Consider the following 20,000-nt stretch of genomic DNA (forward strand, 5'->3'; position numbering starts at 1 on the left):
TATATATATATATATATATATATATATGCGAGAGTAGGGATATCAAAGATATACATTGAGTGTGATCGAGCATAAAAAGAATCAGTTTGTTTCCCACTTTTATGTAGATATGTGATATTTATGAATATGTAATATATAGTACAGTTTATTAATATAGTTTTAATAGTTTTTTGTGCTTTGAAATTTACTCATATCTTCCCCCCAATGTTCTTTTCCAGAATGTTAATAAATATTATTACGATTATCTGAAGTATGTTATGTATTATTATAAGTACATGTGTATGTGTGAGATGACATATTTAATGTATTTATTAATACGACAAAATATAAAATAATGTTTGCCTTCGATGACATTACGATAACTGTAGGACGAGTTGCTCGCATAGTACATTTTTTCTATACGTATGATAAATTATGTCATCAGATCGTTTGTATACAATTTGATGTTATTCCCCAATATTTTTCTTCGTTCAGCCAAGGGAAAAAAGAGTGGTCTGATATGTCATTGTCACTTTGTGACAACACTATTATAGGTATCGATTATTTTCCGGCTGAATGAAAGAAAAAATATTGTAGAATAACATAATTATACCATTGCCAGTAATATAAAAAAATCGAAGGGAATAATGGCAATTTATTTAGAACTTTTTGATGCACATTTCGAACACAGCAGAATCAATGGCAATGACGTAGACACGCGTTGTCGTGACATACACGCACGTTGTGGTGACGTAGAGCGACCAGAGTATATATTCTATATTTTTTGTTGCACCTGGCTCGTGCATATACGGTAAGTTATATCTTTTTTACCGGCTTTGAGTTTACTCTATTGCAAGTTCTGATTATTTTAAGTATGTCACGATAACTAGAATACTGGAAACAGATTTTGATTATACAAGACAAACCCCTTCCCGAAATGCATGAACCCAGCTTGTGGTTGTTGTTTTTTTCAGTGTATCAACAATATCATTTTTACTCAGATTTCCGAGAACAATACTTTTAGTTAAGAGTATGTGATATATTAATTAAGTTCAACTAATATAGGCGGTGTTAAAATACTTGTTGTAATGCCAGTGTTTTTATGGTATTTAACTAGAAGACGCAATAAATTGCAGATAATTAAATACAACATTGCGATCAGGAATATGAAAATGAACTAGCGAGGGCGCATTTGAGGGGGCTTGCTGTTGTCCTTGACAACCCTCCGAAGCATGTGACAAATACTAATACCCGGCTCTTGTTCTGTTTAATTATCGTGATAATTTATTCATCACAATACATCGTTTACACCCGCTATAAACTCTCGACAATCCGATGGACCACACGACCCGCAACTTATCGAGGGCGACTTATCAAGGGTCGACTGTATAACAGCAACCGAGAAACACATCACGATGGATATGGTGTTGGGACACTTTTTTCCCGCAAGAGACGTGGTATGTCCCGTGGCCAGCTACCGCACGTAGACAAAATAGACAATGTCGTATCCATTTTCTTTCTTTCTCGCAGCACAATTAATCAGTCGTTTATTTGCAACTATTTCGGCAACGCCTAGAGGCTATACTATACACATTACATAACAATTATCCATATATTATGTTTATCGTGCGTATTTCCTGAAGTTCTTTATCAAACAGAATTAGTGTGGTGTATTTTTAATCTAAAACTTAAAAGGACACAAGCTGAGTTCATACGTGTTTTGGCGTTGTTCTACTGCATTAAAAGGTACTTGTTCTAGTGTACCTACTGAAGGACACTTAACCACCGCTTGCAATTGACTGAACCCAAACCTGATATTAAGATATAACTCATAAACGATCTGATAATGTAATTTATTGTACGTATCAAAAAATGTCCAGGGAGTTCCTACTGTGCGATTAATTGTTTTAACAATGCCAGAAGACAATTGTAATGTTATAGATGACATGTATGTTTGTTTTTTTATTATTTCGCTTGAGTAAAGAGTAAACTGATCGTGTGCCATTCTACTTTAAATCAATCCAAATTATATTTCTGGTTATTTTCGTATTATATTAGTGTCTTGTATGATAATATGAATGCATAAGCATGTGCGCTTGTGTGTGTGTGTGGGGGGGGGGGGTGTAAACGCGCCCGCCAATCATCAATGTGAGCCTGCCAATGCTCGTGTAAAGCGTCGGTCATCCACATCTTCTCGTAGTGACGTCTGTACATGTCTTGTGCTTATACAACATAGTTCATTAAATCGTGTAAACGACAGCACGGGTATACTTTGGTTTCAGACAAGTTTAATGTTACTTCTACATTACAAAATTCAGTATGTTATTGTTACATGCAACGGTAAAATACCCACTCCGTAAAACAGCATTTAATGAGACTGACCCGCTTTGACAATGTCTACTCTGTTAGCGAGGTCACGACAGCTGTCAACTACTTCTGCTAAATGTCACGGTCAACATATGTGTACCACAGCTGAACTCCTCAAATGACGTGATATATGACCCAGGTGGCGGCGGCATGTGCTGCAACAAACTAGATATTTTAGTACTTTGCAGACATGAGTTTAATTGTCTTATAAATGTCTGTTTATGTCCTAGAAGACGACAGACCGTCGACTGTAGAACTTTTTCCGTAGCGTCAAAAGATGACGTCAGACCGTAGGACAGGTGCGTGGGGTGAGGCAGGGTGCTATTCTATTCAGTAATTTTTAGGGCATCTGATCTGCACTCAGTCATGCAGATATCTAAATATCGTATTATAGATTGTCAGATTTGTCCTTTTTAAATAAAAAAATAATTTAACAGATAATCATATTAATTTCCTTTATTGTTAGATTATGATATATTTGTATTATCACAAATTATGTTTATTATTAACACATTTATGAAAATGCTCATTTTTTGTTTGGCTTTCAGCTTTAAATAATTCGTTTCGTTGCAGGTGCTTCAAAAACTATCAACACAGGCCGCACACGGATTAGTCTCACCATAGGGAAAAAAGGACAAATAATCAATTTTTTCGCGATTTTCCGGATTTCTAATATTATTTTCTGTATATATTTCAAATAAAGTTTTAAATACTGTTTCCTCTCACTGTTTGTTTTTCTTTCTATTTCCTACCTGGTATCACTGTCTTACCTGAGTTTATCAGCTTTGCATTAATTAGTAGCTTGCTAGAACAAACTCACCATTTGCCCAAATTAACGCATTATGCTGTGAGTGTAAACATCCACATTCGCTATGAAAATATAACAAATGTAGTCAAAACGCTTATCGTTTGGCAGCTTTCAATTGTAATATTTTTTTTTTCAATTCATTTCTAACCCGTCCATTTACAACATTTTTCACCCACGTGATTTCTGTCTGAAACATTCTAATGTCGTTCAGCACAAGGTAATGTAATTCTACCAAATTAATTTTTTAAATCAATATATTCCCAAGGGAATTACGTGATTTTGGTGACAATGAATGACTTAACGCTCGTCGCCATTTTATCATTGTTTGGTTTCTCCGCTGAAATGCGTCCGTTAAATAATTCGGATTTAAAATTACAACATTGCTTTACGGCATAACAATTGCCGTACGTGATATAGCTAGTGGGACAACAGTATCCATGGTTACGCGTCTGTTGCTAAGTATATCACGTCAGTGATAGCTATACGCGAGGATGGTGAAACGGAAATGACGATGAAATAACTTGATGGAAAATATTAATTATTCAAGGTTTGAACAGGTGTTTTCCTACCACAGAATGGAACCCGGATGTGAAGTAGATATTTCAATAAGTAGACGGCGGCATGAGAAATTAAACATTCAACAAGTAATCAATATTTTACCAGACGTTTTGAGTGAGTGATGGTTGTTTGTACGATATTTTAAAAGTGCGAGTTTAACTGAAAAAGTCGAGAATTGAAATGTTACAACTTTCCCCCGATTATGAATGTGTTTGATATATATAAAAAAAAAAAGACACAGACAACAGGTCCCTGCGATCGGAAATGGTAACCACTATATTTCCCCACCCACCTTCTACTTCGCTGAACTGTGAAATTAAATTGTGTTTCATTAACGCTGATTTTATAGTACGTTTATACATTGTAGGTATTAAACAAGAATGATCACGATTGGTATTGTGAGCGCACGCACAAATGTGTGTGTGTGTGTGTGTGTGTGTGTGTGTATGTGTGTGTGCGTGTGTGCGTGTGTGTGTTTTGGTTTGGAAAACTTAAATATAGCTGTGTCTTTATATATATATATATATATATATATATATATATATATATATATATATATATATATATACATTTTGTTATCTTTTATTTCGCTATGAAAATTATGTTTAGTTGTTTACAAGTGTTTTTTTTAATTTATTTTTTACATACATACATTTAATCGATAGAGCGTTAGTGTTACTAAGATGTGTTTGTGCATCAAAATATTAGAGAAATCTCGTCATAGATGAAATGTTGGGCGTAATAGCCATGATATTCATGCGTCTCGCATTTCACCGAATTGGTTAAAATTCGTTGAAGGTGTACTGTATCGTATATTTCATAGAAGATAGTAAAAACATTCATGATGTGTCGGGACGGGAGAGGAGTAGTGAAAACTCAAAGACAGGTCGTTTTCTATTTGTAACTTTAATAAATTAGATTTAAATGTTTACCTCTATTTTTTAACAAACGAAAAAAAAATACAACACAGACGAGAAGGAAATATAAAACACACAACCAAATAAACAATGCTGTCCCTAGCTACAAAAGTAATTTAGACAAAGTCATGGTAAATTGAGAGATCCGAGGTTTCTTGAAAGTAATAATTAGATAATTTGATAATTAGATTTACCTGTTCACCTATACCATTTTCTTTATTTTTTGCATATTTTGGTAAATAGTTAATGTGGTTGTGTTTCCATGACTACATCATCCGAATAACTGTGAAATGATATGATTCATACAAGTAGGAGGACTCTCCTTGTACATAGTAATTAAATCCAGGACACATGCCTGTATTAATTCCCACTTTCTTGGGGAGACTGACAATATCAGATTAAAAAAAAAAAGTCGGTCACCGTGTTTGTAATTTCCTCTGAAAGCTATTACTACTGAGGAAATCGAGCTCTCAGCTTACAAAGATTCAAGTCGGTGACATTTAGTGGTAATTTTGTTATGCGGATATATTAACCGTGTAATGAACAATTTAAACACTGGAAGTCCCAAAGTATGTACACTGCACGACCATTGAAGTCATCAGAAGCGCAGCCCTACTGTCTGTAGAATTAAATCAACGTTCATCAAATAGTTAATATCAACATGTCACAACAATAGTTTTAGTTTGAGTCTATCTTAGTTAGTTGAAAGCTTGGCTTCCGCTGTAGTAGTAGTAGTAGCAGTACAGTTACCATACACATCTGCCGACTGTCTCTTTCGTTGCTGTGATAGGGGGTCTTGTCTGACGTCACGTGGGTAAAAGGACTTGCAGACTACACCACAGAAGAGTCACTTCGAAATAAATCATCACGCAATAGGTCACACTATAGCGGCAACGACATCGGAGCGGGTTGTAACATTGGACTTATTTTAACAGTAGCAATACAGGAGGTGATTTTCATTTTCAATTTAGGACTACTATTCGTCCGAGTCGATGGTACCAACGAACGATGCAGTGACCCACACGATGAAGACAGTTTTGCTGATTTTGGCGACAGGTGAGTATTTGGAAACGTTATTCATCTTCCGAAATTTATTTTGAGGACGAGAGTTAGCCGTTCAAAACTTTAAGCACAGAATTTTGAGGACGTCAAAATTTCTTCCCAAAAATTTCGACGACGAGCGGGCATTGTAAAACTTCAACCCCAAATTTCTCAAGTTACTTCTATCTCGTTGATGTACTAAATAACTTTGTTTCTGGTTTCTTTCACCTCTCCTGATATCACTTCTATGTTGAGAAAAGTAGTAGAATGCGTTGCGTCGGTTTCTATAATCTTCTTTTTCCTTCAAATTGTCTTGTTACCGTGTTATTTCAGCACTGTTGATCGTTTCTCCTGTACATATTTTTTCAATATGATATATTCATAAGTAATGTCATCACGGCAAAGGAGAAACAAAACAGTGTCAATTAGTTTAATTATTTTCCGATTTGTAGATGTTATCAATTTTATGTGGAAATTCTGACACCATATCTCGATTGAAGGTAGCTACTCTCGCCATAGTTTAAAGTAGTTTTCAAAATGTGTAAAAAGCTGTTTTCTACAACAGGAAGTTCCTTTCCGATATTTTATCGTTTTATCTCTAAGAAGTTATAGATAAAGTAGTCTTTATACTACCAAACCAGAATGACTATAGAGTTTCATTAGGCAGCACGATTTTTTTTTTCACGTCTCAATCTCAAACAAGGTTTTTGGTTACAAATAATACATAAAACTAAATACAGACACTGATAGCGCAAAATCAGATAAAAAATGATACAATTTATCTCACTGTGAACATAAATCAAATCACTGTCGGATGAAAGAAGGAAGATGTTTTTTAAGATTCAAAAACACAAAACTGTTTATGTATATGATGAATGAGATACAATGTCACATTTTTCAAGTGTGTGCGCGATATCGTTGCCTGTATTATGATTTGTATTATTCGTAACACAAAACGTTGTACGAGATGTAAGAAAAACCGCTGTTATGTCTACTGAAACTCTATAGTCTTTCTGGTTTGATAGTAACTTTTGAATGGCGGGAGGATAGTATTCTTGTTTCATGTGACGACTACACTAGATCTCTGGTTGTCAAACTTGCTCTAAGATATAATGTACTACTAACAACCCTCCAAAGGTACCTCAAGTCACTAAAGTGTTCGGTAACTTAGATGACTTTTTCGACACTCTATAAATCGACACCATACTATTAATATCTAAATTTGATAACATTCAAACGGATATCTTGCCAAACAGTTCAAGTTAATTTTTAAATATCCCTTCTTGTGATAGCAGGTATTGCAGGTTTAAGTACTAGTCACTGGTAGAGACTTTGACGTCGACCGAGCGGGTCAAATAGACTAGGAAGTGATCGTAATGATAGTTCGTTGGGTTTTATTTCGGGTGAAAAATGCGGTTTGCCGATTCTTGTACTTTGCATTGATAACTGATTATACATTTAGCATGTGGTTGTTGATTGAATAGGGGAGGGCCTGAGGATTTAAGTTTGGACTTCAAAGTGATAACAGCGGCTGAAAGAAGTTATTCCTCACGAGACCTTTAACATAACAGATCGGCCAATCGGTAATGAGAAGAAGGGGGAAAAACAATTCAACTAATTAGACAAACTGTACAACGTTTGAGAGAACTCGTTCATGTCTAATTTGCTGGTCAAAAGTTACATTATTTTGCATAGAACAGTGTCTGACCCTTTTGTGTTTTTATCTCAGCAAATCTGAAAAAAAAACATCATAATCATCAAGTTGTGGTTACCTCTTTCGAAACTTACGCTTTAAAATGAAAATACGGCCAAACTATAATTTTGTTATCCGAAGTTTTTTTGCATTTCTATCAGCAAAACACAGGAAATTGTAAGAAAATAAAGCAGGTGTAGTTTGTAAAGTTACTGTTTGATGGTCATGAGGGCTTTTGATTGAATATTCGTGTTGTCATTTGGGACCTGTTTGCATCTGTGTATTTCGTCATACAAAGTGAAGGGTATGGTATGATGACAGAAGTAAATCATCTGAGTGTTAAAATATTGACTTTAGGGAAACTTTGTCAAGAATGTCGCTTCGGTCTGGTATCGAATACGAGTCTCCCACCCACCCGCGCCGCGGTAGACGAGAATTCTATCTACCACTGAACCGCTCACGCTGACCGTTTGACAAAGTCGATTTTTAGATTAGGTAACTTACCCCGTGGCTCAGTTATCTTCATATAGAACATACATTATGACATGGACATTTTTATTTTTTTAAATCCCCTTTTTCTAAAATCTTTAGACATACAAGAAGATATAATACACTTTGACAAAAACAAAAACTGTTGGAAGTATTGTTGATTGACATTAATAAAAGCCGCAAAATACACTCAATGTCTTAGACTAGCGCAATTATTTTTTCATGCAGTTTTCAACCGATAACCTTTAGGCTTGTACTGAATTCGATTAATATATTTCAAGAAAATTACAAACAACATTTTGTTGATAATAATGTTATTGACAGCAAGTGTTTTCATCTCCGACAAAGTTCATACATTAAAATTAGACAATTAACATAATTCTATTTCTTTCATTTGTCAAAGACGACGAAAAAATGTTAACTGAATTGCACACGTTTGTGATGACTTTTCTAGACTACTTTTCCCGGCCAAGTTTATGAATTTTGTACAGCTTTCTGGTACTATTTTATTTCATTTTGACATCGAAAATATAATACAAATGTAACGCTTTGAACTAAAAATCCATCCACCAATCGACGCATCCACTCACTCACTCACTCACTCACTCACTCACTCACTCACTCACTCACTCACTCACTCACTCACTCACTCATTCACTCACACACTCACTCACTCACTCACTCACTCACTCACTCATGCATGCGTGCATGCATGCACATGAACACGCACGCATGCACATACAGACACAGAGACAAACACACACAAATAAACACAAATGAATGAATGCATGCATACATACATACATACATACATACATACATACATACATACACACACACACACATACATACATACATACATACATACATACATACATACATACATACATACATATATACATACATACACACACATACATACATACATACATACATACATACATACATACATACATACATACATACATACATACAATCATGTACATATACATGCACATACTGACATACATTCATCATACGTACGCATACACACACAACGAGCAATTACTATAGTTGTTTCATGACGTAATCACGAATACTAACAAATTAATAACATCGTATCTTTCCCAGAAATGGTCATATCAAACATGGCATAATCTTGTTAGAATGTTTAAAACTGCCATGGAACATATCACTTTACGATGTTTATTTCAAATTTAGGTTGACTACAAAGCCTCTTGCATATAAAATGGACTTATTTACGTTAACATGTAAACGCCGAGTGGTTCATATGACAGAACGAGTATTAGCCAGTCACCCAAAACACGAATGATCATTTTTAAACTATATGTACATGACTGATTGGTGCAGCTTATAATCATTATTTGAAAGTGGTCATGTTGATGCGGATTTTATATTTATTTGACATTTTTAAATATATATATATAAATGTCCCCCGTAAGTGTATTTTAACTTTAACAATCACTGTATTATATATATATATATATATATATATATATATATATATATATATATATATATATATATATATATATATATATATATATATATATATATATATATGAGACTTTATTTTAAAGATCGTTTCTTGTTTTTCGCATCAAGTTTATTTTACTGATATGTGAACTTAAAGAAATTTGACCATTATATTATAGTCACATTATTGTTTTAAGAACTGTGTATTATGCAGTATTATTATTATGTCGGTCGGTCTGTCGGGCAGTCGATCTATCTATCTATCTATCTATCTATCTATCTATCTATCTATCTATCTATCTATCTATCTATCTATCTATCTATCTATCTATCTATCTATCTATCTATCGAGTAAGCGTCAGTCAGTCAATCAGTCAATCAGTCCGTTAGTTAGTTAGTCAGTCAATCAGTCAGTCAGTCAGTCAGTCAGTCAGTCAACCAGTCAGTCAGTCATTACATGTTTCTATTTTGCGGATTTGCGAGTACCAATATTAAATGAAACAAAAAGTGTAGCAGTTGACGTAATTGTCACTTGAAAACGGCACGCAAGCTTTAACTTTTTCAGTTGCAAATAAAGCTAGTCACAGTCCATCGTATATCATCAATTGCAACAAGTCAGATAAACTACTGTCAGAGTACATTTGACAGGTTGAATACCATAGAAATTGTAAACTATGTCTGTCGTGGGTGTAGTCTATACACAACTCATCACAGTCTAGGATCACATTACGACTTCACTGATTCCGTCTCATAAAACATAAGCATACCGATAGATCTAGATCTAGAGTACGTCAGGTTCGTGGTGTTAATGCCCTACAAATTTGGTACATTGTAACATACGAAAATATGTTCTGCATCTACATCGCAGTCCTGGCAAGCTTCGAATTCACGTTGCGTTCATCATCCGCCCTACTGTTACTGTTAATTTCGTTGAGTTACGATCTGTCTATCTAACGATTTTTAGAATATTGTAACGTAAAACTGTAAGGTTACATTTGTAATTGTGTTAATAATATATGTGAAAATACACTATATGTCAAAATAGAATAAACAGTTGTGTGTGTATTTCGACAACACCCACTCGCAAAATCACGACAGCGAGATATGTTGATGGATGTGTTTAATGTTCAAGATGTCACAAAAGGTCAAGTGTCTGTGTATAACACTGTTGGCAACTGTAAGCCCTGTAAAATATTCACTATACGTGTATGTATATTTATACAATACAACGGTTGCGACGCACATATAGTCTGAGACACTTTTCACGATCGATGTATTCGACAGAAACGGGGGATGATATCTGTGGGATTGAGATGACCTCTCTTTCAACGAGTCAATCTTCTAATCAGTTTATTATTCGTGAAAGTCGAAACGTAACTTAAATGATTGTATTAATATACAGTGCATCCCTAGATTAGATTCTCTATAAACCCTCCAAACTTGAAATGTGTTCCTAGACTTTTTGAAACAATGAAACAAATTTTAGGGTTCACCGTCCTTTTTCAAGGAAATCTTGTCCCGTAAAGTTACCTCAGTATTCGACAATCATATAAGATTCTAAAATGACTAATTTTTTATACTATTTTGTCCTCGATTTCAAAAAATTATTTTATTAATTTTTAGCAGTTAGGATCTGTGTACTTGATCGAATGAAGTAACAGCAACAGATTAAATCGTTCATTTCTGAGGTGCATTGTACAAATGTTAAAATGTATTATATTCATAAAATATTTCAAAAATCACAAAGAACATCATCACCATTACCGTCATCATCATCATCATCATCATCATCATCATCATCATCATCAGTACCACCACCACCACCACCACCATCGTATCATCATCATCACCTAAAAATACCCGCATTGCAAGATATTGGGGAACAGACATTATTTCGTTCACCATCACATGTTTAAGTAGTGATTTAAGTGCCTACCACAATGAGAAAAAAGGAGTAACTTGCAACTAGTCTGACAAAGAGAGGACACATTTCAAATAAATACATTAACAGTCTCTGATTCTCAAATCACCCATTAATCTTATTAACGAGTATATACACAGTATTATATATTATAGTTTACGAGGCGATTATTACGAAATTTTAATCTGTTACACAGAGATACGTGCAAAATTAAAGTTTGCCTATGAAATAAAACTGACTTTATTTCTCTAAACTTATTTTCATCCGGGTGTTACATTACGGAATTTATGATATAATTTGATTTCATCCTGTATCCACCTTTTGTTGTTCAGCTTAGGCCGACAGTAAAATGCCGAAAGTTTAAATTTAATAATTTATCCAAGTTCGTTCGAACTTTAGTGTTACTAACGCGGCATTATCTCGCCCACTATTTTAATATCCATGATCTCTTACAGTTTAAGTCTAATTGATATGCAATCACCAATTTGAGATTTGAGACACCTTAAAAAGGGAGGGGTGTGTGTGTTAAACCATCTTGTTGGGAGTGGAAGTTTACCTGCTGTTTTTATTTTATCTGATTCTATCGTGAATTTGAAATGTACTCACAAAAAAATAGTCGCAACAAAATTAAACCCAGAGGTTTGGATACGTATAGGACGTATTCACAATGACTGTTATCCGACAAATACGCCAAGCGACTATTAGCGTCCTTTATTATAATTTACATAAAAAACGGGCCTATAAAAATTGAGATGTTCTGATTACGCTCAACAAGTACTGTAGAATAGGCGGAGAAGGTTGTTTTTTCATGTATGAGGGTCGAATTCGGGTAGCTGTGTTTCCATTGTCGTCTCTGTGTTATTGGTTTCTTCTCATCGGATGTACAGTCATTACAGATTGGAAGAACAGTTTCAGAATGTCTTTTTAAGTTGACCTCAGTTTCCGCATCCACTACGTATCGCGAGACTTCACTGTTTGCGTGATTTTATTAGTTTATTCTCGATTATGTATAAAAAAGAATGGTTAGGGTTGGCAGTATATGAGTACAAGTAGGACCGGGTATCAAACAACTTCGTTTAGGCCTTATACCACATTTATCCCGGAGATTGCTAGCAAACCAGAACCAGATGCCAGGACATTTTGTTTTCCACCGGGCCTACACAAACGTGCTACGAGACGGTGTGGTACCGTTGTAGTAGAGAAGTCTGCATTTAATGTATTCCCAAACGGAAGCATTTAAAATATATAATTCGTATAAATTTGGAATTTTCTCGCCATCTTCAACATCAACATGGTTCAATCGCATACCTGAATTTCGTACCAAGTGCACTCTCAAAACATACTTTGAATTTCTAATCGACGTGAATTTGATTAACGATACCACATTTTGTACAACGTTAACGAAATTCTAGGTTAAGTAGAGGAGACCGTATTGAGGAGAGTGGACTGTACTTTTGAGGTCAAAGGTCGAAGTCTACGTCATAAATCATACGTCACAAGCTATGTAGTTCAGTGTAATGAAATAAAGATTATCATTGACGGCATTTATACCATAGTCGACGTCCGTTCAAAGTATCGACACGTGCTGTGAAATGAAATAAGAGTCATGTTTTAAGGAAATTACAGAAGGAAAGATGACCGCATGTTTGTTGGAAAGTGCACATCCTAAGAAGTTGTGATTCGTTCAGGAGATACGGAAAATTAGAATATCAGTTAACTGCTAACACTAGTTTTATACAGCGTAATGATAGGTAGCACATCCTCCCGCATAGATTTATTGATTTTCCCTTCAGGGCCACTCTTGTAATCCATTCATCACACCCTAAACAACAACAACAACAACAACAACAACAACAACAACAACAACAACAACAACATGAATTGTATCTTGAAGTGTAATTTTCCAAATACTGTAATACAGTTTACAAGGACAAATTGCAAGTTACGAATATCATAAACAGGAATCCCCCGTTTCACATCTACGCCAAAACATATTCACGTACGAACTACAGAGAAAACAATTTGCGCATGTGGGTCGTACGAGGTAATCTTGAATTAAGTATTGTTACACATATATTTGTATTTGTTTATCAATTTCATTGCAGTACGAATATGTAGGGGATTTATTATTTAAAACAGAGATGAGTAGGAAATAACTTGTTGACTTGTTTATAGATTTCAAAACGTCGACCATCCATCCAATCATCAATCCATCCATACGTAGTTAATACTTGCAAATGCATACATACATACATGCATACATACATACATACATACATACATACATACATACATACATACATACATACATACATACTCTCTGCCTTACTGGTATTTATTTTGTGTACATCAAAGATAGAAACGTTTAGCATATGGCATGTAGCGAAGACCGTGTTTGTGTTGAAAGTCATGGGCTACTCATAAATCAAGACCTTCACAGTCAACACGTGGTGTACTATAACAGTGCAGTTACTGTAGAAGTTCAGCTGAAGTTACTCATGTTTGCATTGCATTATGTGGTCTACATACTCGTACATGTAGCGTAGAAGTTAAGGTAACTCGGTGAAATATGGTTCCCTTTTAAACAACAGTAGTTCAAATATCAAAAAATAATGTTTTCGTTTTTAGAAACAAGTTTCATCGTATATCTCCATTGCAAAAAGAAAGCATTGTTGGTCACCATTAATTTCACTTAGCATCCATTGTTGTGGGTGTCAAACTATTTTCAGTTGCTTTTAAGTCCTTGACGGCCAAGTGCTCATAAGAAATGATTTATTTTGTCAGGCTGTGGGCCACAGTACGTTACAATATCAACATTAAAAAAGAATAGCTGATCTTATTATATTAAATTCAGTAACAAATGCTAACATTGGATAGATGTTACATGAGAGCATTGCAAGTTACTTTTCACTGACTCTGTTTGATACAACGTCGCAGAGAGACTGTTCATTTTACGCTTTAAGTGACAATATAAGTGATTTTTTTTTGCAAATAGTTAAAATACTATAAAATAATAAAAAATAAAAATGAAACTTAATATCGAGTTTTGAATTATGAATCAAATCAATAGAATAATTAAAACAGTTTGTGTTCTCACCAAGTAACTTGTCATTTATCATTGTCGGGTTGACAGTACAACATACGGCAAAAGCTATGAAAAATAGCATGCATTGGCCGGGAAACGAACCCGGGCCTCCCGCGTGGCAGGCGAGAATTCTACCACTGAACCACCAATGCTTTACATTTCATTTATTAACACCTTTTACTTTTTACATATTTTGATTATTTTTACCATGATAGCCAGAGACATCATCCGATATTCAATATCAACTCACCTTGTCTTGATTAGTAATACAAATTAATATCTCAAAGACTATAAAATAGTTGTGTAATATTATAATTATACAACTACAGAACAATGAAGTCAAATAGTGAAGTTCTAAAGTTAACACATTACGTCACAATAAAACTTGCTGACACTTCAATCGTTCCTTGTACAAACAATTCTGAAATACACGATGTCGAAGACCTATGTTGTTACATAACGGAATGTCACTGTATGTACAAAGTTTAAATGCTTTTTGACTTTAAGTGAGAGTACATAATGAAAATTACTAAAATATCCTGAAAGGATTTAATTTAGGTCTGTGACTCGTAACATATACATACATACACAAACACACACACACATACATACATACATACATACATACATACATACATACATATATACATACATACATACATACATACATAGTTACATACATACATACATGAATGAATGAATGAATGAATCTTTATTTCACCAAAGTTAAACAATCACGAAAGAAAAGACAAAAGTTCGAATACAGAAAAAAAATGATAATAAAATATATTAACGTGGGGACCATGGAAATAGGTAAGCATACCTAGTCGTGTCCATGATCCAACCTACTACTTAAATTATAATACATGATACGAGAAATAGTGAAATACAATGTAACTACTAAAAACTACTATTTACAAGAAATGTGAAAATAAATACAATGTGACTAGAGGGCTAATTGGAAAATGCGGATAAGTCTAAGTACAAAGGAGCATTTGGCAAGTTACAAAAAAAAACATTACTCTGTGAAAAGATGTATTTTTAACTGTTTTTTGAATTGGTGTCTATTAGAAATAAGTTTTATTGTTGTTGGGAGTGAATTCCAGTGCTGAGTACAAGCATATTTGAAGTTATGTTTGCTGACCGTGAGCTTTACCTTAGGGACTGGCAGGTTTCCACTGAGACATGAACGAGTTAAGTAATTGTGAGGCACGGGTTGGGGTATGTAATGGTGAAGATTACGGGCGTAATGACTGTTATTGAGGTCAAAGAAGAACAAACAGGAATATTGTTTACAAAGCTTATGGATATTAAGAATACCAAGTCGGGAAAACAGGGGAGTGGAGGGGGCATCGAAACTAGAGAAAGATATAAGTCTGACAAGCTTCTTTTGAAGAAGAAGGAGAGGTTTCAAAGTGGTCGAATATGTATTTCCCCAGATTTCTATATGAATACATACATACATACATACATACATACATACATACATACATACACACACACGTACGTACGTACATACATACATACATACATACATACATACATACACACACACATCCATCCATACAAGCATACATACATACATACATACATACATACATACATACATACATACATATATGCATACATACATACATACATACATACATACATACATACATATATGCATACATACATACATACATACATACATACATACATACATACATACATGCATACATACATACATACATGCATACATACATACATACATACATACATACATACATACATACATACATACATACATACATACATACATATTAAATTGAGTAACAAATGCTAACCTTGGATAGATGTTACATGAGCGCATTGCAAGTTAGTTTTCACTAGCTATGTGTGATACAACGTCGCAGAGAGACTGTGCATTTTACGCTTTAAGTAATGAAATGTTGTTGTTTTTTGCAAATGGTTTAAATACTATAAAATTAAAAACATAAAAAATGAAACTTAATATCAAGTTTTGAATTATGAATCAAATCAATAGAATAATTAAAAAAGTTTGTCACCAAGTAACTTGTCAATTATCATTGTCCGATTGGCAGTACAAACTGCAAAAGCTATGAAAACTAGAAAGAGATGCATTGGCTGGGAATAGAACCCGGGCCTCCCGCGTGGCAGGCGAGAATTCTACCACTGAACCACCAATGCTTCAATTTCTTATTGTTAACACCTTTTACTTTTTATATATTTTGATTATTTTTACCATGATAGCCAGAGACATTCAATATCAACTCATCTTGTCTTGATTAGTAATACAGATAATTCATATCTCAAAGACTATAAAATAGTTGTGTAATATTATAATTATACATCTACAGAACAATGACGTCATATAATGAAATTCTAAAGTTAACACATTATGTCATATTAAAACTTGCAGACACTTCAAACAATTCTGAAATACGCGATGTCGAATACTTATGTTGTTATGTAACGGAATGTCACTGTATGTAAAAAGTTTAAATGCTTTTTTGACTTCAAGTCAGAGTACATAATAAATATTACTAAAATATCCTGAATGGATATAATTTAGGTGACTCGTAACACATACATACAAACACACACACACATTCATACATACATACATACATACATACATACAAATAAACAAACAAACACGCACGCACGCACACACACACACACACACACACATACATACATACATACACACACACACACATACATACATACATACATACATACATACATACATACATACATACATACATACATACATACATACTCTCTGCCTTACTGGTATTTATTTTGTGTACATCAAAGATAGAAACGTTTAGCATATGGCATGTAGCGAAGACAATGTTTGTGTTGAAAGTCATGGACTACTCATAAATCAAGACCATCACAGTCAACACGTGGTGTACTGTAACAGTGCAGTTACTGTAGAAGTTCAGCTGAAGTTACTCATGTTTGCATTACATTATGGTCTACATACTCGTACATGTAGCGTAGAAGTTAAGGTAACTCGGTGAAATATGGATCACTTTTAAACAACAGTAGTTCAAATATCAAGAAATAATATTTTCATTTTTAGAAACAAGTTTTATATTACATCTCCGTGGCAAAAAGAAAGCGTTGTTCGTCACCATTAATTTCACTTCGCATCCATTGTTGTGGGTGTCAAACAATTTTCAGTTGCTTTTCAATCCTTGACGGCCAAATGCCCATAAGAAATGATTTAATTTGTCAGGCTGTGGGCCACAGTACGATACAATATCAACATTAAAGAATAGCTGATCTTATTATATTAAATTGAGTAACAAATGCTAACCTTGGATAGATGTTACATGCACGCATTGCAAGTTACTTTTCACTAGCTCTGTTTGATACAACGTCGCTCTGTTTGATACAACGCTTTAAGTAAAATCTCAATATTTAGTACATGACAATAGAAGTGCTGTTTTTTTCAAATACTTTAAATGCTATAATATTAAAAACATAAAAAATGAAACTTAATATCAAGTTTTGAATTATGAATCAAATCAATAGAATAATTAAAAAAGTTTTATGTTCTCAAGTAACTTGTCAATTATTATTGTCGGATTGACAGTACAACATACGGCAAAAGCTATGAAAAATAGCATGCATTGGCCGGGAATCGAACCCGGGCCTCCCGCGTGGCAGGCGAGAATTCTACCACTGAACCACCAATGCTTCACATTTCATTTATTAACACCTTTTACTTTTCATTTATTTTGATTATTTTTACCATGATAGGCAGAGACATCATCCGATATTCCATATCAACTCACCTTGTCTTGGTTAGTAATAAAAATTAATATCTCAAAGACTATAAAATAGTTGTATAATATTATAATTATACATCTACAGAACAATGAAGTCAAATAGTGAAGATCTAAAGTTAACACATTACGTCACATATATACATACATACATACATACATACATAGTTACATACATACATACATGAATGAATGAATGAATGAATCTTTATTTCACCAAAGTTAAACAATCACGAAAGAAAAGACAAAAGTTCGAATACAGAAAAAAAATGATAATAAAATATATTAACGTGGGGACCATGGAAATAGGTAAGCATACCTAGTCGTGTCCATGATCCAACCTACTACTTAAATTATAATACATGATACGAGAAATAGTGAAATACAATGTAACTACTAAAAACTACTATTTACAAGAAATGTGAAAATAAATACAATGTGACTAGAGGGCTAATTGGAAAATGCGGATAAGTCTAAGTACAAAGGAGCATTTGGCAAGTTACAAAAAAAAAACATTACTCTGTGAAAAGATGTATTTTTAACTGTTTTTTGAATTGGTGTCTATTAGAAATAAGTTTTATTGTTGTTGGGAGTGAATTCCAGTGCTGAGTACAAGCATATTTGAAGTTATGTTTGCTGACCGTGAGCTTTACCTTAGGGACTGGCAGGTTTCCACTGAGACATGAACGAGTTAAGTAATTGTGAGGCACGGGTTGGGGTATGTAATGGTGAAGATTACGGGCGTAATGACTGTTATTGAGGTCAAAGAAGAACAAACAGGAATATTGTTTACAAAGCTTATGGATATTAAGAATACCAAGTCGGGAAAACAGGGGAGTGGAGGGGGCATCGAAACTAGAGAAAGATATAAGTCTGACAAGCTTCTTTTGAAGAAGAAGGAGAGGTTTCAAAGTGGTCGAATATGTATTTCCCCAGATTTCTATATGAATACATACATACATACATACATACATACATACATACATACACACACACGTACGTACGTACGTACGTACGTACATACATACATACATACATACATACATACATACATACATACATACACACACACATCCATCCATACAAGCATACATACATACATACATACATACATACATACATACATACATACATACATACATATATGCATACATACATACATACATACATACATACATACATACATATATGCATACATACATACATACATACATACATACATACATACATACATACATACATACATACATACATGCATACATACATACATACATGCATACATACATACATACATACATACATACATACATACATACATATTAAATTGAGTAACAAATGCTAACCTTGGATAGATGTTACATGAGCGCATTGCAAGTTAGTTTTCACTAGCTATGTGTGATACAACGTCGCAGAGAGACTGTGCATTTTACGCTTTAAGTAAAATCTCAATATTTAGTACATGACAATAGAAGTGTTGTTTTTTGGAAATAGTTTAAATGCTATAATATTAAAAACATAAAAAATGAAACTTAATATCAAGTTTTGAATTACGAATCAAATCAATAGAATAAATAAAAAAGTTTTATGTTCTCAAGTAACTTGTCAATTATTATTGTCGGACAGTACAACATACGGCAAAAGCTATGAAAAATAGCATGCATTGGCCGGGAATCGAACCCGGGCCTCCCGCGTGGCAGGCGAGAATTCTACCACTGAACCACCAGTGCTTTACATTTCTCTTATTAACACCTTTTACTATCTTTATATTTTGATTATTTTTACCATGATCGCCAGAGACATCATCCGAGATTCAATATCAACTCACCTTGTCTTGATTAGTAATAAACATTAATATCTCAAAGA

The 20,000-nt window shown here is 34.0% G+C and overlaps 1 protein-coding gene and 4 non-coding genes across 5 annotated transcripts in view; 1 reads left to right on the forward strand and 4 right to left on the reverse strand.

Moving 5' to 3' along the window:
• Window positions 1-5,485: 5,485 nt before the first annotated feature.
• Window positions 5,486-20,000, forward strand: part of LOC144439769 (polycystin-1-like protein 2) — a 62,282-nt gene continuing 47,767 nt past the window's right edge. Inside the window, exon 1 of the mRNA XM_078129002.1 lies at window positions 5,486-5,685. Within this exon, the coding sequence (XP_077985128.1) occupies window positions 5,622-5,685 (64 nt within the window). The 5' untranslated portion in view covers window positions 5,486-5,621. The remainder of the gene's footprint in view (window positions 5,686-20,000) is intronic.
• Trnag-gcc (transfer RNA glycine (anticodon GCC)) lies at window positions 14,416-14,486 on the reverse strand. Its single transcript has one exon. It is a non-coding gene; the product is annotated as a tRNA-Gly (tRNA).
• Window positions 16,454-16,524, reverse strand: Trnag-gcc (transfer RNA glycine (anticodon GCC)). Its single transcript has one exon. It is a non-coding gene; the product is annotated as a tRNA-Gly (tRNA).
• Trnag-gcc (transfer RNA glycine (anticodon GCC)) lies at window positions 17,978-18,048 on the reverse strand. Its single transcript has one exon. It is a non-coding gene; the product is annotated as a tRNA-Gly (tRNA).
• Window positions 19,794-19,864, reverse strand: Trnag-gcc (transfer RNA glycine (anticodon GCC)). Its single transcript has one exon. It is a non-coding gene; the product is annotated as a tRNA-Gly (tRNA).

This window comes from Glandiceps talaboti, chromosome 9, assembly GCF_964340395.1.
Source record: "Glandiceps talaboti chromosome 9, keGlaTala1.1, whole genome shotgun sequence".
NCBI classification, from domain to species: Eukaryota; Metazoa; Hemichordata; class Enteropneusta; family Spengelidae; genus Glandiceps; species Glandiceps talaboti.